Consider the following 21,602-nt stretch of genomic DNA (forward strand, 5'->3'; position numbering starts at 1 on the left):
TTTGCCCATCTCCTAGGTCGGGGTTCCATGTTGATCAGCAACCACAAACCAGTCAAGGATATTTTAGGATATTTGTTAGGAAATATAAGTAAGTAACAGTTACAGGATAAACCGCAGAGCACCATGGCAACCCACTCATGGAAATGCTAATAACTGGGACGTAAGGTGGGTGATTAACCTATCAAAAGCAGAACCCTAACATTAAGTTGGGTGCAGATCTATGCAGAGAAAAATGAAGTGTTCCCACCACGAAAATGCACAAAAGCAGAGCGGCATTAGCAGCCGCAGCCCTGGCAGGGTCTCTGGGCACGGGGGAGCGGAGGGTGGCCCCTGCTGCTGCCCCCCGGCCCCCTGCGGCAGCACAGAGCAGCAGTGGGGTGGGGGGCGATCGTGCTTCTCCCCTTCCCTTTGTCAGAGCGTAGCTGTGTTGTTTGGCTTGGCTTTGCAACAGGAGTTATAAATAAAAATGTCTCACCGAGAGTGCGTGACTCACGGTCCTCACCACAAGGATAACCTCTCTGCTAGGAAACCTGATCCGAGGACCGAACTGCAGCATGCAAGAATCAAAGACATTGCGTAATTAATATATTTCATCCAAATGGCGAACGGATGAGCCCCTCATCCCACCTAGGCAGGGGTGGGCTGCTGGGAAAGGAGCCTGTGTCCCTCTGGACCCCTGTCCTCTGCCACCCCCAACCTCCGGCTGCCCAGGACCTGCTCTGGGGCCCAGTGGTTTCCCTCGGATGGCAGCGGGGAGCTGGGGCAGTGGCTGACGTGGCCTCGAGCAGCTCCAGCCTCAGCGTTACCTCCTGCCACCCTCTGAGGGAGCAGCTTGTGGGTGCTGGTGTCACCTTGCCCTGATCGGGCAGGGTGGGACGTGGGGATGCACTGAGGCATCACCCCTCGCACGGAGGACTGTGTCAGCCCTGTGCACCGGGACACGACCATGCCTGTGGTCTGCCCCTGCTGCCTGGAGGCTGGGGCTGCGGTGCCTCTCCCAGTATCACATGCCAGCTGCACAGCTCCGTCCCACTGCCATGGTCTGCCCGCGATGATGCCCACAGTGCCTGGGTACCGCATCCTCCCGCTGTGCTGCCTTCCCCGAACCGGAGGCTGGCCCCGCGGGGAGAGGGATGCCCTGTGCCCCAGTGCCCCAGCCTGGCGGGACCTGGTTTATCCCGGGGGTAGGCGACGGCGGAGCGACAGCTGGCTGGGGGATTTGCCGAGGGCATTATTTAATGCTGTGGGTAAATGGAGAAACAGCAGCTAATTCTGGAGCCCATAATCCTCTTCCTCCCCTGGGGATGGGGAGCGTGCCGGTTACACAGCCGCCGGCGGGCCCTGGGGACAAGCCCCTGGCAGCTCCCCAGGCGTGCCACAGGACGGAGTGACTCCCAGACCATGGGTGATGTGCAGAAGGTAAGCGGAGTACGGTGACATCCCGCCGGCACCAGGGTGCTGGCACCAGCTGCCGGCAGCAGTGTCAAGCAGCCTGGCAGAGCAAGACCAGGATGTACCCTGGGCTTGTCCCCCCAGCACACCCAGGAGCTGGCAAGGCTCCCCGGGCAGGGACAGCACACCTGGGGGTGGGGACTGGGTCTGGACAGATCTGCCGTGGGGCTACCCTGAGCCCAGACGCTTTGGGAGCCAAGCCCTGGAGCTCACTCAGGCCATAGCCACAGGGTACCCATGGCCAACAGTGCGCCCAGCTCCTCCCTCCAAAATAAGGGTGCTGTGCAGTGACCCGGCACCCCACAGGACTCCCCCAGCACCCCGCGCCCCCAGGGGCTGCTCTCTGTCATCCAGAGGCTGAAGGGCTCCCCGGAGCAGGAGCTCCGCATTGTCCTGCTGGGGCTGGACAACGCCGGGAAGACCACGCTGCTGAAATGCCTGGCGTCCGAGGAGGTCAGCACCATCACACCCACCCAGGTAGGTGTTGCTGGGGGCCACGGGCAGTGGAATGTGGCAGGTCCTACCCTCCCCTTGAGTGATGCCGGGGTTTGCGTCCTCGTGCAGGGCTTCAACATAAAGAGCGTCCACTCGCACGGCTTCAAGCTGAATGTCTGGGATATCGGGGGGCAGCGCTCCATCCGCCCGTACTGGAAGAAGTATCTGGGCAGCACTGACCTGCTGGTGAGTGGGGCGGCTGCCCGCAGCCCCCCTCAGCCCCATGCGTGGAGAGCCGTGCCCTCTTCGCGGGGCCCTGTACCCCAGCAGAGGTGTGCAGCCCCTGCAGAAGGCAGAGCGCTGTGCAGCTGAGTGAGGAGGAGCCATTGACTGTCCCTTTTGTCCCCATGGCAGATTTATGTCATTGACAGTGCAGACCAGAAGCGCTTCGAGGAGACAGGGCAGGTACGAGGGGTCCGGTGGGGGGTGGCTGTGGGGTCCTGGGGCTCGGACCCATCTGGCACCAGCTCTCTGAGGAGTGGAGGGGGGAGGGAGGCTGCTCTCTACCAAGCAGCAACGCTACTGCGGGGGCCAAGCTGCCCCCAGAGCTACATGGGAATGGCTCATGATCAGAGACTCAGCACGCAGAGGCACCTCACCGCATGGCAGATCCATGCCCAGCAGCTCCCTCGGAGTAGGGTGTGATGCCCCTCAAGTACCCGACATGGGGGTGGCTCTGCCCCTGGTGAGAGTGACCCCTCGATCGCCAGCCCTTGTCCCACCTCCCCAGCGCCAGGTTAGCGATACAACCAAGCAAAGGTTTACGAGTAGCGAATTCTGAGTTACAAACCCTGGGAATGAAGCTGGAGAGGGGAAGGTGAGACTCCGAGTGCCAGTCTTGGCTGTACCGGCACCAGACGGCGGTGTGGGTGTGCCAGACAGCACAGAGCTGACAGCAGCCTCCTGTAGCTGCCCTTTGCCCAAGGCTCTCGGTGCTGGGAGCACTTCAGCCCTCAGGTGGTACAGTGTGCAGCTCCTGCGCTTTCTGCAGGTAAGATGGAGCTTCAGGGGTGCATCTCTCCCTTGGGATGTCAAGACCTCATGGCTTCTTTGGCTGTAATAAGAGAACCACAGAGAGGGGAGTGAGGCACTTTGGGGGGCTGAGGTGCCTCCGCCCGCCCTGGGCAGCTCAGCCAAGCAGCGCAGCAGCTCCATGGAGGAGAGCAGCAGTGGGAAGCAGCCCTGGGAGATGGTTCTCTCTTGGCAGGAGCTGGCAGAGCTCACCGAGGAGGAATCCCTCGCAGGGGTCCCGCTGCTGGTGTTTGCCAACAAGCAGGACCTAGTGACTGCAGCACCTGCAGCCGAAATCGCAGAAGGGCTGAGCCTCCACACCTACCGGGACCGGGAATGGCAGATCCAGGCCTGCTCAGCCTTGTCTGGGGAAGGAGTGCAGGTAGAGATGGGGGCCTGCGGGCTCTGCAGAGGCGAGAGAGGACCCGAGGACCTGCCATGCTCTTGGGGCTGTGCTCATGTCTCTCTCTTCCCTCCAGGATGGGATGAACTGGATTTCCAGCCAGATCATGAATAGGAAGAAGTGAGAGCTGTGAAGTGCCAGACTGGACTGAGCTGCAGGTCCCTAAGCCATGGCCAGCCCCCTTGATCCCTAGACTCCCCCAAGGGCTTGGCTGGGCCCTGAGCCTCAGACTGCTGTGCTCAGATGGGCTTCCCACCCAATCTTTCACTAATCAGTCGGCTTCCCCTCTTCCTGCCTTCTGGGCTTCCATGAGCTCCTCATACCCCCTGACCCTCCTGCAGCCCCGGTGCTGTTGGAGTGGAGCACGTGTCCCACTGTGTCAAGGGCTTGCACACCTCCAGAACGAGAACCCACTCAGGACTTGTCCATCCACACTGCTGGCACACCCTGTGGAGGCTGCTGCAATACACACAGGGCATCCCACCACAGCACTGGCTACACCCTCAGGCATGGCACATCCAGCCAGCCAAATGGTGTGTATTCCCCTCTGCTCCTGTAGGATGGGACTGGTGCTGCCCCAGCCATGATGGCTGGCTCGGGAAGGCCTCGGTTTTGTATCTTTTGCTGTCTGGAGGAACTTCCACGTGTGCACAGGATCTGGGACAAGCATAAAGACACAGGGAAGACTTGGCCTTGCAGTCAGGTCCCCAGCGGGGGGCTGTCCCCACCAATGGAGGGGTGTCATTGCCTGCTGACAGCCTTGGTTGCAGCCACGCTGTGCGTGCCACTGAGAGGAGCTGCTCTGCAAGAGCCTCTGGGAAGCGCGTTGCCCTGAATGCACCTGAGCTGGGGCTTCTGTCACTCTGCTGAAGATGCCCACCGCGAGGGCTGGAAGATGCACCTCCCTGGCCTCCATAGCTGCCGTGGATGAGCGCCCGCGACACTGGGGTTGGGTGGGAGACAAGCCGCAGCGGGGCTGGGGCCCTCCTGCTGTGCCAGGCGCTGGGCTGCAGCCCTGCGGCCCTCAATAAAGCTGCCTGTGACCTCCGCAATGCCTCGGCCAGTCCTTCCAGCGGTGCTGGGGCAGCGCTGCTCCCCGCCCCACCGCTCCGCGGCCCGGCGAGGCCTGCGGGGCCCCGGGCCGGGGCCGTTCCCGGGGCCAGGGCCGGGGCCGGGGCCGGGGCCGAGGTCCGTCCCGAAGGCCTGGCGCCATCTTGTGTGCCGTTGTCATGGCGACGGGCCGCCGTCCGCGGCCGCCGCCTCAGCGCCTCCGGAGCGGGTCACGTGTCCCGCGGGCGGCACGAGCCGCGCACTTGACTGGCACGAGGGGGGGACGCGGCCTACAGCTCCCGGCATGCCACGCGCCGCCGCGCCCGCGCAGTGCACGCCGGGAGGCGCCTGGCCGCTCCGCCCCCCTCCCCACCGCCCGCCCGAAGCAGGGCTGGAGCTGTGCGCTCTCCCGGCCCCGCCCCCTTCTCCGCCATAGGCGGGCAGGGGTGACGCATGCCCGCGGAGGCGGGAGCGCGGTGGCGTAGGGAGTTCTGATTGGCGGCGCGGGCTGCCGTTCCCGGAGGGGGGCGGGGGCGGGAGCGGCGCGCCGGAAGGCGGAAGGGGAGCATGGCGGCGGGTGCGGGCGGGCTGCTGGCGGCGACCGCGCTGCTGTTGGCGGTGGCCGGGCCGCGCCCGGCACCCGCCGAGCTCACGGACGGCAACAGCGAGCACCTGAAGCGGGAGCACTCCCTGATGAAGCCGTATCAGGGTGAGCGCAGGGCCGGACCGGGACCGACGCCCCGCGGCGGCCCGGGCTGAGCCGCGCTCTCTCTGCCCGTTGCAGGCGCGGGCTCCGCCGCCATGCCGCTGTGGGACTTCCAGGGCAGCACCATGGTCACCAGCCAGTACGTCCGCCTGACGCCCGACGAGCGCAGCCGGGAGGGCTCCATCTGGAACCGCATGGTGAGAGCCCGGGGCCGGGGGGAGGCCGGCAGCGGCCCGGGGCGGCCCCAGCGCCTGTCCCGGCTCTTGCCCTGACGCCGCTGGGCGGGCTCTCCCCACAGCCCTGCTTCCTCAAGGACTGGGAGCTCCATGTCCACTTCAAGATCCACGGAGCCGGCAAGAAGAACCTGCACGGGGACGGCCTGGCGCTGTGGTACACGCAGGAGCGCCTGGTGCCAGGTACGGTGCGCAGGCGGGGGCCGCCTGGCCGGGCTGAGGCCTCGTCAGCACTTACGCGTGCCCTGGGACGGCCCAGGGAGCTGCCCTTTGAGCTGCCCCTGGCCTGGAAGGTTTCTCGCCAGGGAGGGCATTTGAGCTCGTGTCTGTCAGGTTTCACCTGGCGTGTTCCGCATGTTCTGTCCTGGGAACAGGCACCCTCGGTCGTCTGCTTGGCAATAAACAGCTCTTGCAGACCTTCTCAGTAGAAATCTCTGAGCACAAATTCCTTCTGAGAGCCTTGTGTTCCCTGTGTTCTGCCCTCTTCCAGGTCCTGTGTTTGGCAGCAAGGACAACTTTCACGGACTGGCTATCTTCCTTGATACATATCCCAACGATGAAGCCACAGAGGTGAGTAGTTCAGGGAGCTCGTTCAGTGCCAAGGAGGCTGTTTCCTCACGGCTTTGTGCTCCAAGTGCTTCATGCCCGGACCAAGGAAAAGTCTCTCCTCATAAACTTCTGTGTGCTTTGGTTGATCCTCGTTGCTGGCCTTATTCTCTGTGTTCAACCTGCATGTCTCTAAAAGAGTAACTCCTGAGTTGGCTTTTTGCTCCAGAATTCCCTGTGGCAGGTATACGGATCAGTCCTGTGGAGGCTGACGGTCCTTTTCGTCTCTGCTGCTCCGTGCTTGTGGATTTCATTACAGCACAGTCAGAAAATGTAATGGTGCTAGTGAGATCTATTGCACCAAAAATGTGTCATAAAGCACCTGGAAATGACCCCATCCCCCTCTTGATGCTCACTGACAGCTGAATTCTTGCCTCCAGTTGGCTTCTTGCAGTGTCCATAACCTGCTGACTACAAAGCCCTGAGTGTGGTTACGCTGCTCGTGTGAGATTTCTCCTGCTCTGGGTCCTGTGCTCTGTTCTTACACTTCTTACCCGCTCTGGAACTTACTCGGCAAGTCTGGAGCCGTCTCGTTGCCCTGGCCACGTGGTGTGGTGGGGCTCAGGGGCAGTCTTGATACCGAAGGTCAGAAATGGCTGCTCTGCTTTAGCCAGAACAAGCCCTCACTCAGTTTAGAAGCAGCTTTGTGTGGAAAAGGAGCCTTAATTTCATTGTTCTGCCCTTTGTATCCAGCTGTGCAGTAAAACTGTGGCTCTGTTGCTGCGCCTGGCTGAGATCCTGCTCTCGCTGAGGTTTCTGACCAGGCAGGGGAAGGTGGCTCCTGCTTGGTAACTTGAAGGCTCTTGCAGACTGAAAGCAGCAGCGCTCTCCTCCCTGCAGCGCGTGTTCCCCTATATCTCTGCGATGGTGAACAACGGCTCCCTGACATACGACCACAGTAAGGACGGGCGCTGGACGGAGCTGGCGGGCTGCACTGCCGACCTTCGGAACCAGAACCACGACACTTTCCTGGCCATTCGGTACTCCCGAGGCCGCCTGACGGTGAGATGCAGCGGACACCTTCTGCAGGGTGTCTCACATGTTATATAGGGCGGGTGTTGCTTTGTCAGTAGGTGACCTGGAGATGGTTTTCCAGGCTCGACCACCTGCGCCTCCAGCTCCAAAAGAGCTGTGGGCAGGCAGGATGGCAACGTGTGTTCTTGGTGTGACGCTCCCCTGGTCTCACAGGTGATGACCGACGTCGAAGACAGGAACGAATGGAAGAACTGCATCGACGTTGCAGGGGTGCAGCTGCCAACTGGCTACTTCTTCGGTGCTTCTGCTGGCACTGGAGATCTGTCTGGTGAGAGGGGGCTTTGCTTGCAGGAATACCGGCTTTTTTGGAGCCTGGAATGTAATGCTATGGATGCACTGGATGTCTTTGACGGCTTCTTTTCCCTGAATTGTTAAAATTTTGTTGGATAGGGACCTGTGGCCTGAGAAGGGAGGTACCTAAGAGCTAAGGAACATTTCAAATTGCAGTTTGATACCTGGGGTGTGAGGATGGCTTGAGAGGGGGGGAGACCTGGACCTGGCACAGCATGGTCCTAGGGGTGCTCTGAGCGCGTGGACATCTCTCAGAGCTGCTGACAGTCTTTGGTGCTGATGGTTGTTTCCTAGACAATCACGACATTATCTCGATGAAGCTATTCCAGCTCATGGTGGAGCACCCTCTAGAAGATGAGACTGTTGACTGGACCAAGATTGAGCCTAGCGTCAGCCTTCTTAAATCACCCAAAGGTGAGTCTCTGGGCTTTGGAGACCTTCAGTGGAGGGTTGGGATGCCAGGGCTGGACGCTTAAAGGCCTGTTGAAAGGTGTCAGAGCTGTGAGACCCCTCAGGAGCTGAGGTTGTGTTGGTTTCTGTAGCTGTTCTTGTCCTTGCAGACAACGTGGATGACCCGACAGGGAATTTCCGAAGCGGGCCTCTGACGGGCTGGAAGGTGTTCCTGCTCCTGCTTTGCGCCCTGCTGGGCATCATCGTCTGCGCTGTGGTGGGAGCCGTGGTCTTCCAGAAACGCCAGGAGCGGAACAAGCGTTTCTACTGATGAAGACCCGGGCCGTGGCCTGTGCCCGAACCCATCTTTTCTATGGGGAGCTGTAAAAACTGTGGTTTCTAAAAGCTGTTTCTGAGAAATATCAGAAGTATTTTCTTATCTGTCTGTCTGGCTGTAGCCCCTGCCCAGCCGTCGGCATCCGGCGGGTTGGACCCAGGGGGGCGATGCCCCATGGGGGCCCCCAGGGCTGCGGGGGGGGAGCCCGGAGGTCGCTCCCCGTGTTTTTTCCAGCGCTCCCCCCACCGGACGGGACCTGCCGTGCTGCCCGTGGCCGGGGGGCAAGCGGCGGCGGGTGTGAATGTATGGGGGCTGTGGGGAGGGGGCTGTGAGTGGGGCATTAAAGGACTGATACCACCTGTGGCTCTGTCTGTGGGGAAAGGGGGGGGTTCTTCCGCGGGGGTGGGGGGCTGCAGTATGGAGGAGCTGGGGGCGGGTCCCTATGTGTTGGGGGGTGGTGCTGTCCCCGGGGGCGTCCCGGTTTGGTGTGGGGGGGCCCCAGTTTGGTGGGGGGCGTCCCGGTTGGCGGGGGGGGTGTGTGCAATCCTGGCGGGTCCCGGAGGAATGGGGGTGGTGGGGTGTTCCCCGGAGGCTCCCGGCTGGGGGGACGCCAACCGAGGCGGGGGGTGTGGGGGGTGTCCCGGCGGAGGGGCGGCCCCGGCCGGCGGTGAGGGGGGTGCGTGTGTGTCCCCGCAGCCCCGGTCCCGCCCCCGGCCCGCCCCGCCGGGCGGAAGGGAGCGGGGCGGAACGGCGGGGCCGGGCGGTGTTTCCGGGGGAGCGGGGGGGGGCGGATCGGCGGGGCGCAGCCAGCGTGTCCCGCGGCGGGGCCGGGTGGCGGGGCCGGCTGAGCGCCATGGGCCCGGCCCGCCGCAGGGCCGCGCTCCGCCTGCGCGGCGGCGGGTGAGCGGGGACGCGCCGGGTGGCAGCGGGCGCGGGGGGGAGGCGGGTTGGGGGTCCCCGCCGGCCGCTGACTGACTCCCCCCTCTCCTCGCCGTGCCCCAGGTCCCCGCCGCTGCTGGGCCTGCTGCCCGGCAGGTTCTCCATCTTCCCGCTCTTCTTCCTGGCGCTGCTCCTGGGCTTCGCCTCGCTGCTCTGGCTCCAGCTCAGCTGCTCGGGCGAGGGGCCGGTCCCCGGCGGCGGCGTCGGGCAGAGCCGGGGGGGTCCCCGCCAGCCCTGCCCGCCCCAGGCCCCCCAGCCGCCCCCGGCGCCGCCGGAGGACGAGCCGTCGTGGGGTCCCCATCGCCTGGCGCTGCTCGTCCCCTTCCGTGAGCGCTTCGAGGAGCTGCTGACCTTTGTGCCCTACATGCACCGCTTCCTGAGCAAGAAGAGGATCCGCCATCACATCTTCATCCTCAACCAGGTGGATCATTTCAGGTAGCGTCTCCCCTCGCCCCAGCGAGCAGAGGCAGCGAGGGGGCCCCTCTCCGGAACTCCGTCCCGGCTGGCGGGTCTCCCCCTTCGCTCCGGCGGCACGGAGAAGCCTAGGGCCTGGGCAGCGGGGAGTCAGGGCTGAGGTGTCATGCTCTCCCCAGATTTACTCACTCTAAAGCTTATAGAAGGACAAAGCGATGTTTTGCTATTCTCTTCCTAAGCAAGAAGTGAATTACCCACCCCCAGGTATTTCAGCTTTCTCCCCAGTGTTGTGGGGCCATGGCTGCAAACATCTGGGGAGGCTGAAATTCAAAGAAATGCTGTCGCTCACCCCCTGCTCGCTGTCCGGGACCTGCCGGCAGCCCCGGCGGGTGCTGCGCAGCTCCCCAGCCGGCCTCGGGCAGGACGGGCCTTGCTGTAGCCCCCTGGGTTCTGCAGTGGCCAAACCCCTGCGCGGTGCCGTCGGGCTCGGCGTGTGCTGCCTGCGCAGGGAGAAGCAGGGCTGCAGTTTCAGGATGGGCTGTGAAGTTTCTGAAGGCAGTTTCGGGCAGCACTGTGAAGGCAGGAACACCGTGTGTGTGTGTCCCCATTTGGGGACCAGCCGAACGTTCAGCATTGAGGAGCACGGGAGAGGGACGTGAAGGGACAGCGGCTGCTGTGCGTGGCGCTGAGAGTCCCCGGTCCCGTGGCAGGTTTAACAGGGCGTCCCTGATCAACGTGGGCTTTCTGGAGAGTGGCAATGACACCGACTACATCGCGATGCACGACGTCGATCTCCTGCCCCTCAACGAGCAGCTGGACTACAGCTTCCCGGAGGCAGGGCCCTTCCACGTGGCATCCCCGGAGCTGCACCCGCTCTACCACTACAAGACCTACGTGGGTGGCATCCTGCTGCTCACCAAGCAGCACTATGAGATGGTGAGCCCGTGGGTGGGACATCCCGGCCAGTTTGGGGAAGGGGCTACGGCATTGTCTTGGTGAACAGCCATACATTTTGTGCTCCACGCTTGCGAAGGAGGGAAAGGAGTGAAAATGGTTCGGGGGCAGAACCTGCTGCCTGCGCTGGTGGGGGACAGAAGAGGGAAGGCTGCGCTGGTGCTCAGGGCTTGTGATGCTGGTCTCTGCTCCTCTGTGGCACACGGAGTTGTGCTGGACCAGACCTTGGCTGGTACGATGCCCCTCTCATTTCAGTGCAACGGCATGTCCAACCGCTTCTGGGGCTGGGGACGGGAGGATGACGAGTTTTATCGACGTATCAAAGGAGCTGGTCTCCAGGTAAGGGGTGCTCCATGGCCTCCTGGGTTGAAATTGCCCTTCTCCTTGTCTCCCTACCTGGGCCCTGGCTGTAGGCTGCCCAGGTCAGAACCTGGGGAAGGCAGCCCTTCTGCGCTCCCCATTGCAGTAGCAGACACAGCAGGTTTTCCAGTAGCTTTGCTCTCCTTCCAGGTTCGCCGTCCCTCTGGAATCACGACTGGATATGAAACTTTCCAGCACCTGCATGACCCAGCCTGGAGGAAGAGAGACCAGAAGCGCATCGCTGCGCAGAAGCAGGTGAGACCTCTGTGTGGTCGAGGGGAACCACGGGAGATTCAGGTTGTGATCACCATGTGCTCTGAGCGCTCCTTTCTTGTGTCCTCCCCTGCCAGCTCTGTGCTCCCTCCCCGGGCACAGGGTGCTTCCCCCCTCCACTGGAAGCCAGCGTGGCCTGAATGGTCTTTCTCTTCCTCAGGAACAGTTTAAGGTGGATCGAGAGGGAGGTCTGAACAACGTGAGGTACGGAATCGAGTCGCGGACAGCTCTGAATGTGGCAGGAGCCCCTTGCACCGTCCTTAATATCTTGCTGGACTGTGACACGAGCGAGACCCCTTGGTGCACGTTTGGCTGAGCCCATCTCCCGTGTGCCGGTCGTGTGTGCTGTGCTTGTGCCAAGATGCCGGCGCTGCCGCTGAGCTGCTTGGAGCAGGCAGGATTTTTGCAGCAGACGAGCATGGCGGTGCTGGCGAGACACAGAGGGACAGAAAGGGCTGAGACCCGGGCTTCGCTGGGACCAACAGCAGAGGCTGAGAGCGGGACTCTGCGGCATTGCTGTGGACACTGGTGCTGCCTCCCAGGGCAGGTGCAGGAGTCGGTTTTCCTGCGCTGGACATGGCTGAGCTGCCACCCAGCTCAGAGGACAATAAAGAACTGTCAGGGCACCTGTGAGTTGTGAATGCCCTCTGCTGTGCTGCGCCGTGCCGCTCCTTTGTCCTGCTCCCTTCACCTTACTGGCTTCAGCGCACACGTTTCTGGCTTGGCCCCGGCTAAGCTGTGTCTGGACAGGTGATCTGCTCTGGTTTGGAGGCCAAGCCGGTCAGAAACGGGCTCCAAGTGAGATGGTGCCTGTGTTTCGCTGCCAGGTACCCCCAGGGCTGTGCTGTGGTCGCTTCGTTGCAGGAAGCGGTTGTGGTTGAGCCGAGCCCCAGCATCCGCAGGTCCGCTGGATGTCAGCAGCTGAGGCAGCGCAGGACTTCCCTGTCTGGGGAGTCAGGAGGAGAGTCCGGGCTGAGCTGCTCCCTTCCTTGCCTGCCTCCTGTGGCACGTGCTGCCTTGGCCTTTTTCAGGGGGGGTTGGAGAGCCTGATTGTCCCCCCAGCAGCACTGAGGGGAACTGGGATCTGCTCTGGCCCTGTATGAGGTGTCCCGGGAAGGACTAGCTGCCAGGCTCACCGCGGTGCTGGTGGAGCCGGGGCAATGGCACGGGTGAAGAGCAGGAATGAGGATGGTTCCCTGTAACCCACCTGAGTCGAGGGGAACGAGAGCTTCCCTGGGCAAGGCAGGGGCTGGGATGCTCCCCTCGAGGTGGGAGCGGGAGGGATGAGGGAGAGACAAGGCTGTGCGGGGACCAGTCCGCAGGTGTCACCTGCTCGCTCTGTCTGCTGGCTCTGCCTCGCCGCCAGGCTGGTTTCTCCCATGGCGTGGCACGCCAAGGGCCTGGGCAGCCCCTTCCAGCAGGGCAGGGGGGCATTTACTTGTCGAGGGTGTCACAGTGCTGGTCCCCCGCTGCTGGCAGGGCCTGCGAGGGCTCCCCTGTGGGCTCAAGCCCCCCAGTGTAGATGTGGCTTGTCTGGCTGAGCGAATGGCTCGCGGAAGGTGCCCGGGCAAAGGGCTGTGTCAGCCTTGGGTTGCTGCTGAGCAGGAGGTGACTGGGCAGATGCACCCTGCGAACCCTGGGTCCGTCCCCAGGAGCCCAACCTGCGCGGTGACGTGGGGACCTGCTGCTGTCAGAGCAAGAGCAGCCCGTGGCAGGTGGCCGAAGCACTGACACTGTGCTGGGAGAGTGCTCTGGGATGGGAGACAGGAGGAGGAGGAGGTGAATGTCCTCTGGCTGCTGGGGACGTGCCTGGGTGCTCTGCAGTGCCAGATCCAGGAGGTGGGGAAGCCGGGAAGGTCCCCACAGGTGAGGAAGGGCACTTGGGGCTGCCAGTCTTTTGGGTTTGGTAGAAATCAGCCGCACCAGCACCTTTTGCTGGGAAGCGGGAGTAGGGGGGCCGCCTGCTCTGCTCAGGACCCGGCTCTCGAGCCCCGGCCACGGAGTAGCGCCTGGTCCGTGTGTGCTCATGCTCCAAGCAAACAGGCGCTGTGACCTCTAGGATGCTGCCGCTCACCCTGATCTGCCGAGGGGTGGCAGAGATGCCCGACAACTCTCAAGGAGACCCCTGCCAGCACTGGGCTCCCCTCCTCCATCCCCAGCCCGGCCTGGCCGCCTGCTCAGGCTGCTGGGTGAAGCGGTGCTGTGCCAGAGCAGAGGGTGCTTGGGCTGGCTCACAGATGGTGCCGTGTTCAGGACTGCACCGCGCTGGCTCTGGGGTCTTGGCACACGTTTTGGCTGCTGCTGCCTCCTCAAGCTGGGCAGACCCAGCCAAGCAGCCGGTACCCCTCCGTTCAGCCCCGTCACCAGCACTGGCACCAGGCCCTCCGTGTTTCCTGGCCCACTTCTGTCCTCGTCCCCTGCCTCGCGCTTCCTGGAGCCGTCACTTTGCTGGGTGCCTGCAGACATCCCCAGGCAGAAGCTGTCGCCATCCCGGGAAGCTGAGCAGGCCCAGGGACATGGCACCTCCAGAGCACCAGGATGGGGGAGACAGAAGCATCAGAGCCAAGTGTGGGGTCGTGTACCGTTGTAGGGGCAGTGGGATGGGGCGTCTGGAGAGATTGGATGCTGTCCGCGCTCTGTGCTGCTCCGGAGCTGGGTGAGGAGTCCGGATCCCCGCAGATAAGGGTGCGAGGCGGGCTGCCTGCCGAGGTAGGGGTCGAGGCGGCGGTGCAGGGCGGTGAGGATCAGGCCACGCTGCTTTGCATCACCCAAGGTGCAGGCAGGCCCAGCGTGTCCTCCCCAGCTCGGGGCCTGTCCTCGCCCCAGGGCGATGTAGGGACGCGCCACCCGGGAGCTCCCAGTGGCCTCTCCAGCACTGGTATCTGGAATGAAGATTGCAGGCGGGCTCAGCCACACGATGCGCTGCTCTGGAGGTGTTCCCGGCGCCCGTCATGTCCCTCGCTGTGGTTGGCCAAAGGGAGATGTCGGCCCCACTCCTGTCTCCATTGCACAGGTTTTAGGATCGGCCACCTGTACGCTGGCTGCTCACCGGTGCCTGAACCGCAGCCAGGGCTGGCGGAGGCAGATCAAAGTATTTCTCTGCACCGTTCAAAATAGATGACACAGTTTCAGGCAGGTTTCATGAAGACGTAGATGTGCAGCAACAGAGAGCATATGCGCACCTCGCACTTCGCTCAGCGCTAAAGGCTCCTCTCCCGCTGCCTGGCAGCTATTTCTCAGCTCTGCTCGCAGCCCCCTCATCCTCCGGTTGCTTTTGTGGAAGAGGCGCCGTGCTGGAGACCCGGCTTCCTTTTATAGCCCTGAATGTGACTCGGAGGTCGCTCGGCTCCGTTCCCCCCCACGCACTTCATTATTAGCAATATCCCAGCGGGAGGGGACGAGGTTTTTTTCCCCATCGCCTTTCAGCGGATGGATAACACCCTGCCTGATGTCCCGGGAACCCCATGGAGCTGAGCTGGAGGCCTCCTGGCGTTCCTGTGCTCTCAGCAACCCCGAGGACGGGGTCAGGATGCTCGGAGGCAGAGATAGCCCATGGAGTCCCAGCCCTGCCGCTCTGTGACCCCCCTTCTGGGGCCCAAATTGCTGCCAGCGAGGCCGTGCGGGGGCTGCCGCGCAGCAATCGATGGCTTTTATTGCCAGGTTGTTTTAAACGGAGTGGTGCCCGGAGCGGCTTGCTGGCAGCCACATGAAATTGCTGTAGAATCGTGATGTGAGGGGGGTTTGGGGGGTTGAGGCAAACAAAGAGAGGGGGCTGGGGAAGAGCTGGTGGGAGGCAGGAGCATCTCTGCCCCCAGAATGGGGCAACCCTGGCTGCCGGAACGTCCGGGGCAGGGACGGGCCCTGGGCCCCCCCCCCGGGAGCTGCCGTCCCATGAGACGTGCTCGGGGGAGCGCAGCCCGTGGTGGAGATGTGGCAGCAGGAAGCGGGGCAGACACGGAGGGGTGCGGCTGTGACCAGCACCCGTTGAAGTCAGCCCGGCATCACTGCAACCTGCCCGGACCGAGCCCCCGGCGGGATGCCGTTACTGCCTGTCCTTCTGGCAGGGACCCAGCGTTCCCTCGGGCTGCTGGGGGTGCCCCACGCATGGCTGAGCCGCAGGCAGAGGGCCGGGGCATCGCAGACACGTTCCTGGTGCCGGCAGGTTGGGAAATGGCACTGTTGTGAAGGGCCCCCCGGTTCAGAGGCCACGCGTCCTGCCACTCCGGCGTGCAGCCGGGCGGTGGAAAGCAGCCATGGGGAACAGGGAGGCCGGGGATGGAGGGAGCGTTTGCGTGCCTTGGCACTGCACCGAAGATAATGGAGGCATGTGAGCGAGCCTGGCGAGCAGGGACCGGGGACACTGTGTGTGTGTGGGTGAGCACTGGCAGCACAGCTTGAGGACTCTGGTGTGCGGCGGGGGGAGCTGGCAGCGAGCAGGGCCCCGGTGCATGAGCACGCCGGATGAACACGTCCCCGAACCCAGGCTGGGGACCATGTGGGAATGATCCCCCTCTGGGGAGAGATGGGTGCCACGCACGGGCTGCCATGGGGACGGAGCAGAGTTGCTGCAGGCGTCCCACTCCCCGGGGACACCAGGACAGCCGGTGACCAGGCCTGCCTGTGCTGGGATCCCCGCTCCCTGCGCGTGGCACGCCGCAGGGGTGACAAGTGGCAGAACCGGCTCCCGGCCAGGACGTGGCGGGGCTGGCTCGGAGGGATGAAGCGTGTCGTGTCTCACCCGTGCCAGGCCAGGCGCCGGGGCGAGGGACAGCCCCACCAGGGCACTCCATGCGCCCATGGCAGGCCACGGCCCGTGGGGCGAGCGGTGCAGCGCAGGCACCTCCTGCACACCCGTGGGTGCTGTGGCGGGGGGGTACGGGTGCAGAGAGCGTCCCAGGGAGCCGAGACCCCTCTGTCCCCAGCGCGGGGGTTTCGTGCTGCCGACAAGGCTGAGCAAAACGCTTCTCCCCCGCCCCGGGGTGGGCGATACGGCCCGCTCCTACCAGCTCCCCCCCCCCGCCCCGCCACGGTGAGGGCCACCGGGGGGCCGGCTGGAGCCGCTGCCGCTCGGGGGTTTGGGCGGCGGGGGGTGAGCAAGGGGTGCTCGGCGCTGCACGAAGCCAGCACCGCCCTGCCCCGCCCCGCCGGTGGGCACGGCCGGGCCGTCCCCCTTCTTCTCCTTCCTCCTCCTCCTCCTCCTCCTCCCGCCCCGCCGCCCGCCCGCCTCCGCGCCGCGATTTGCCGGTGCCGGCTCCTCCCGCTGCCCGCGCGGTCGCCGGCCGAGGGGCGCGTTCAAACGCGGCGAGGGAAGGAAGGGAGGAACGGGGCGGGTGTGCGTGGAAAAATAAGAGAGAGAGAGAGAGAGAAGCCGAGCGGGATCGCGGAGCCGCCGGCATGGTGAGTGCGGGCCCGGTAAGCGCCCCCCACCGGGGAGGAAGGTGGCGGGGCGGGGGGGGGGGGGGGGGAACACGCGGGTGTCGTCCCCCCCCCCCGCCGCCGAGCCGGTGCTCTTCCGCCGTGCGGTGCTTTGTGGCGGGATGCAACGCGGTCCGGTCGGGGGCCGGCCCCCGGAGGATCGAGCTCCCCGCCCCGCTCCCGCTTTCTCCGTGCCGGAAATTCCGGCCGGGATCGGTGGAAAAAGGCGGGGGGGGGCTGCGGGGAGGCGCGGGGGGGGGGCTGCGGGGAGGCGGGCGCGGGGGGATCCCCGCGCCCGCCTCCCCGCAGCCCCCCCCCGCGCCTCCCCGCAGCCCCCCGAAAGCGTTTGTGGCCGTATCCCGCCCCAGGAGGGCTCGATAGGGAGCTGTGGGGGTGCGTGGGGGGGCACAGCTTGGGGTTGGGATCGTATCTCCCCGGGAAGGAGCCAGGCTGGCCAGACCGGTGTTTTGCCGCCTGGGGGGTGACACCCTTCCCGCCGCAGGCAGGACACCTTCGGGTTCCCCCGGCGCTTCCCAAAAAACCTCCCACAACCTGACCTACTTCCCTCGGCCCAACGCGCCTGGAGCCGCCACCCCGGTGTCCGAGGCCGGTGGCGGGGGGGTGGCTGGATGCTGCAAGCTTCCCCTCCATGGGGACATCCCTGTCCCCCGTCCATCCCTCCGCACGCCCGGTGGGCATCGCGGGCGGCGATGGACTTTCCCAAAGGGTCCATCCCTGTCGCCTTTCGTGGGGTGTCCGATGCCCGGAGCAGGTGCTGGGTTTGCGGAGGGAGGTGACAGCGCAGGCCGGGAGCTGTCAGACAGGTTTGTGCGTGGCAGCAATTAAAAGCGGGGTGTTTGTTTACCCGCCGTGTGGTGCTGAGAACCAGGGCAGCTTCCTGGGTGTAACCCGGCCTGCGAGCCCTCGGCGAGGCTGGGAGCCACCGAGGGGGCTCTGCCTGCTCTGCCTGGCCCCTGCCATGCCCCCGCTGCCCCCAAAGGGCTGTGAGGGCCATTGTCCCCCTCCCCGGTGAGCCGGAAGGCATCCTCGCATCCTTCCTCCCCCTGGCCACCTCCGCAGGAAACTGCATTGTCCCGTCCGCATCCTGCCCCTTCCCACCGCCCTCCCGCCGTGTCCGGCCACGGGGTCCCCGGCACGCACGCAGCAGCTGGGCTGTGGCCGCCTTGTCCCTGGCCGGCGTTGGGGTGGGAGCGCCTGCGGATGGAGCAGGGCCACGGGGAGGGCTTGGGAACTCGCCCTGCGTGGCGTGGGAGCCCGTGCTGTGCGGGAAGGCTCCCCGTGGGGCAGGAGAGGTGCCCCCGGGGAGGCTGAGCCAATGACCCCAGGACTGGGCATCCCCAGGGTCAATTTGGGGAGGGTGTCCAGACCATGGGGTCCCTGCGGGGCAGCTCGGTGCCGCTGGGCCGGGGCTGGCGCCAAGCCCAGGCAGGTGCTGCCGGCTCCCGAACTCGCCCGCCTGGCTGGGCGGCAGGTGCCTGTTTTGGTGGCAGCCCCGGCCCCGGCCGCGGGCGGGAGGTGGGGCTGGGTGTGGGAGGGAGGCGCTCCGCCATGGCGGGGGATAACAGGGGGGAGCCCCCACCCTGCCACAGCTCGCCCGGTGCATGCTGCATGCTGGCACCCTGCTCGCTCGGCTCCTGGGTGCCCTGGGGAGCTGCTCGGGACCTGGTGGGTCTCTCCCAGCGCCAGGAACCCAGGTCGGTTCTTGGGACGAGCTGGGAAAGGGGGGTACCGGGGGGGGGGCTCAAAGTCCCGGCTGCCCGGCGTTGCTGACTTTGTCTCTCCTTCAGCAGTGCTGGTACCGGGCTTTTCTCTAATTCTCCATGGCAGCAGCACAGGGTCCTGTGACCTGTGAGCCCGACACCCGCATCCTCGGCACCTACCTCTCCTCGGAGCCCGTCGGCGTCGTCGGCAGCATGGGCAGCGTGGGCAGCCTGGTGGAGAAGCAGGATCTGTCCCCCCTGGAGCTGCGGGCCCCGCTGGGGGGCTCGCGGGGGCTTCGGCAGCCCGACGGCTTGCTGCGGAAAGGGCCGAGCCAGCGGGAGCTCTTTGGCTACCTGCACGGGGCCAAGAAGGAGACGCGGTCTGAGCGGAAGCACCAGACGTCGGGCGCCTGCTACAAGCGGGACTATGAGAGCGACCGTGAGAACCGGTCCCCTGAGCGCGGCTCCCGCGAGCATCACCGCGGGGCCGACTTCTCCAAGAGCTCCCTGCCCGAGAGGGGTCGCTTCGACAAGGTGAGGCTGTGGGCACCATGCTGGGCCCCGAAATACAAGAGGACGGGGCTGGGGCAGAACGGTCGGTGCCCGGGATGGAATGTGGGGCTTTGGGGATGCCCGGGGATATGGGCCTGGGAGCGAGCGGGTTCTCCCTGGCTTGGGGCTCCTGTGGGGGCTGTTGGGCTCATCCTGACCCCGCTCTTGTTTTTCAGTGCCGTATCAGGCCCTCGGCTTTCAAGGCGGTGGCCGGGAAGGGGCTGGTCTCCATGCAGGGCCTCTCCTCGTCCAAGGGGCAGAAGCTGTCCAAGAGCAACGGGAGCCTGCACACGCTGCTGTCGCAGAGCAGCACGACGGCCTCGCAGCACGGCCCGCTCCGCACCCACCTGCTCCACGCCATCAGCCTGGATGAGGCCTCCGACTCCAGCCACAACTCCATCCAGAGCTTCCCCTCCTACGGGTCCCGCCTCAAGCCTGCCCAGAGCCAGTTCAGCGCCTCCATGGGCCACATCAACCACATCGGGGGCTCCTTGGACAGGGTCTCCCGGAGCCCTAGGGACCCCCTGGCCCCCGAGAAGGCACCCCTGTCCTGCAAAAGCATGGCCACGCTGAGCCGGCTGCAGAGCCCCGGGGAGCCCCCGCCACCCTACGAGTTCACCTACTCGCTGGAGGACGCGGTGAAGCAGCTGGAGGACCGGCTGCAGGAGACGGGAGGAGAGCTGCGGCAGCTCAAGAGGAGCCTTAGCGAGACCGAAGACCCCTTCACGCAGGTGAGCCGTGGGGCTGGGGCTGTGCTGGGTGCCCCGGGCAGGGGTGTGGGGTGGCGGTGCCTGGGTGGAGCAAGCTGTGGAGGAGCTGATGTCCTGCTGTGGTGGGTGGTGGGCTGGGAATGTCCAAGCGCAGGAGGACCCAACATCATGGGACCTTCTGGGATCCCTCCCTGGGGCCGCCCCAGACCCTCACCAGAGTCCACCTGTGCTGGCAGGTATTTGAGGACAAGCAGCGGCTGTGGCTGGACGAGCTGGAGGATCTGAAGCAGATGTACGTGGCCAGGCTGCAGCAGGTGATGCAGCAGGCGCAGCGTGGGCAGCGGGCGCTGCAGCTGCAGCTCTACAAGGCACAGCAGGAGAAGAAGCGGCTGCAGGAGGAGCTGAGCATGCAGCAGTGCCAGTGCGAGGAGACCAAGCTCCGGCAGTCCCAGGGTGAGCGTGTCAGCCCAAAGCTGGAGGAGACCAAGTGGGAGGTGAGTCTCCTTCCTTCCCTCTCTGTGGCGCCAGCATGGGGGCAGTGGTTCCTGGCTCTGGTGTCATTCATGAGCCAGGTGTGATGCTCGTGGTCTCCCAGGGGTGCTGTGGTGACAATCTGGGGTGCTGTTCCTCCAACCCTTCCTCACCGCTCACCCCTGCCCTGCAGGTGTGCCAGAAGGCAGCAGAGATCTCCCTGCTGAAGCAACAGCTCCGGGACACCCAGGAGGAGATGGCTCAGAAGCTGGGTGAGATCTTCAGCCTGAAGACACAGCTGCGGGAGGCCAAAGCGGAGGTCCAGGCCAGGGACTCCCAGCTGGCACAACTGGCAGACTCCTTCCAGAACCCCCCGGAGCCTGGTGCCTCACTGCCGCTGGGTGACGACCCCATGCCAGCGTGCCAGGACTTCCCCGGCTGCGAAACTGATGACTCCAAGTGCCGGGGCCTTCACAGTGACACGGCGGAGCCCCTGGAGCGGCAGGTGGAGTGGCTGTGGGCAGAGCTGCTGCGGGAGCGGCGCCAGGGCCAGCTGCAGGCTGTGAACTTTGAGCTGGAGAGGAAAACCTGGCAGGAGGAGAAGGAGAAGGTGCTGCGGTACCAGCGGGAGCTCCAGGCCAGCTACATGGAGATGTACCACCGGAGCCAGGTGCTGGAGCGGGAGCTGCGGCAGCTGCGGTCGGAGCCCAGGGATGTCGGGACGGACTCGCCATGGATCGAGCGGGTGGAGTCCTCGAAGATCTGAGCGGCGGGATGCTGGTGGGACTGTGAAGGGGGAAGGTCTCTTGCTGCTGCAACGGGACGATCTCAGGGCCTGCACAAGGACACCGGCCGCTTGGTGCTGCCCTGGGGAGAAGGACTGATTGCGACAAGGGAGCTTTTCCTTCTTGCAGCACTTCAGGCCCTTCTGCGGGGGGTGTCTCTAGAGATGGGGGTGTCATCTGTGCCAGGGTGGGGGTCTTGCATGTGCCCCGTGCTCTGACTCCAGGAGTGCTTGCTCTGTGATTCCTTCTGCCATGGAGGCAGAAACAAAGCGCCCTGGGAGACATTCCTCGTCCCTCCTGCTCTGACGCCCCATTCCCTACAACCCAGTAACTTAATGTCTTACTAAGGAGAGGCTCAGGCCCTGTCCCCAGCCCTGGTGCCTTGCTGTGAGGTTCCAGCTGCTGCTTGCAATGGCTGCCCTGTCGGCAGGGTCCTGGAGCCACCAGTGCCCTGTGCCTGGACCAGTCTGTGTTGGTGCCACTGGGAAGGCAGAGGAGAAAAGTCTGACAAGGCTGGTACTGCTGGGAGGGGGGGGCAGCTGCCCCAGCACCTCTGTTGGGGCTTCCCATGACAGCGGTATTGGGGCTGCTCTGCGATGGAGGGTGGTTAACACAGCCCTTGGGCTGAGAGGGGTGAGTGCCTTGTGCAGTGATGGGAGCCCAGCATCCTGCCAGGATGGGAGGCCTTTGGTGAGGGGTGAGAGGACTGGGGCATGTGGGCAGGGGGCTGGGATGCTCCCCGGGCTGGGATATCCCCACATCACCCCTGCCAGGGTGGGTGAGGGGTATTGGAGGAGCCGGGCCAGTGCTGGGGGAGATGAGGCTGAGGCGCGGGATGGAGCCCTGCTCCGTGCCTGTATCAACGCAGCCACGTGAAGGCCGGGCCCGGCCCCGCTCTCCTCGGCCTTTCCTGCAATAAATCCGGATTTCACTCTTCTGGCCTCTGCCTTTGTTCTCTCCCAGCACGGTGGGGGGTACCGGGGGCTCTCGGCCACGCAA

The 21,602-nt window shown here is 64.7% G+C and overlaps 4 protein-coding genes across 7 annotated transcripts; all 4 read left to right on the plus strand.

Annotated features, from left to right (window-relative positions):
- Positions 1 to 1,308: 1,308 nt before the first annotated feature.
- Positions 1,309 to 3,485, plus strand: LOC141749899 (ADP-ribosylation factor-like protein 3). Of its 2 annotated transcripts, none has more exons than XM_074604165.1 (6): positions 1,309 to 1,419; positions 1,786 to 1,929; positions 2,017 to 2,133; positions 2,302 to 2,352; positions 3,155 to 3,340; positions 3,438 to 3,485. In XM_074604165.1, the coding sequence occupies exons 1-6, from the start codon at positions 1,402 to 1,404 to the stop codon at positions 3,483 to 3,485; spliced, it is 564 nt and encodes a 187-aa protein (XP_074460266.1). In that variant the 5' UTR covers positions 1,309 to 1,401. The 2 variants fall into 2 exon arrangements, with proteins under 2 accessions (XP_074460266.1, XP_074460265.1); XM_074604164.1 differs by having other exon boundaries at positions 1,402 to 1,419; positions 1,759 to 1,929.
- Positions 3,486 to 4,938: 1,453 nt separating this feature from the next.
- Positions 4,939 to 8,366, plus strand: LMAN2 (lectin, mannose binding 2). Its single transcript, XM_074604237.1, has 8 exons — positions 4,939 to 5,120; positions 5,196 to 5,314; positions 5,416 to 5,533; positions 5,841 to 5,920; positions 6,797 to 6,958; positions 7,145 to 7,259; positions 7,577 to 7,696; positions 7,843 to 8,366. Exons 1-8 carry the CDS (start codon positions 4,979 to 4,981, stop codon positions 8,001 to 8,003), a joined length of 1,017 nt encoding a protein of 338 aa, XP_074460338.1. The 5' UTR covers positions 4,939 to 4,978; the 3' UTR covers positions 8,004 to 8,366.
- Positions 8,367 to 8,787: 421 nt separating this feature from the next.
- B4GALT7 (beta-1,4-galactosyltransferase 7) lies at positions 8,788 to 11,580 on the plus strand. The gene is made up of 6 exons (XM_074603814.1): positions 8,788 to 8,909; positions 9,012 to 9,383; positions 10,073 to 10,298; positions 10,572 to 10,655; positions 10,827 to 10,931; positions 11,110 to 11,580. Exons 1-6 carry the CDS (start codon positions 8,863 to 8,865, stop codon positions 11,263 to 11,265), a joined length of 990 nt encoding a protein of 329 aa, XP_074459915.1. The 5' UTR covers positions 8,788 to 8,862; the 3' UTR covers positions 11,266 to 11,580.
- A 4,616-nt stretch (positions 11,581 to 16,196) lies between these two features.
- Positions 16,197 to 21,539, plus strand: N4BP3 (NEDD4 binding protein 3). Of its 3 annotated transcripts, none has more exons than XM_074604330.1 (5): positions 16,197 to 16,346; positions 18,173 to 18,619; positions 18,814 to 19,368; positions 19,584 to 19,841; positions 20,012 to 21,539. In XM_074604330.1, the coding sequence occupies exons 2-5, from the start codon at positions 18,206 to 18,208 to the stop codon at positions 20,582 to 20,584; spliced, it is 1,800 nt and encodes a 599-aa protein (XP_074460431.1). In that variant the 5' UTR covers positions 16,197 to 16,346; positions 18,173 to 18,205; the 3' UTR covers positions 20,585 to 21,539. The 3 variants fall into 3 exon arrangements, with proteins under 3 accessions (XP_074460431.1, XP_074460430.1, XP_074460432.1); XM_074604329.1 differs by having other exon boundaries at positions 18,176 to 18,619; XM_074604331.1 differs by having other exon boundaries at positions 18,213 to 18,619.
- The last annotated feature ends 63 nt before the right edge of the window (positions 21,540 to 21,602 follow it).

This window comes from Larus michahellis, chromosome 11 (assembly GCF_964199755.1).
Source record: "Larus michahellis chromosome 11, bLarMic1.1, whole genome shotgun sequence".
Lineage (NCBI taxonomy): Eukaryota > Metazoa > Chordata > Aves > Charadriiformes > Laridae > Larus > Larus michahellis.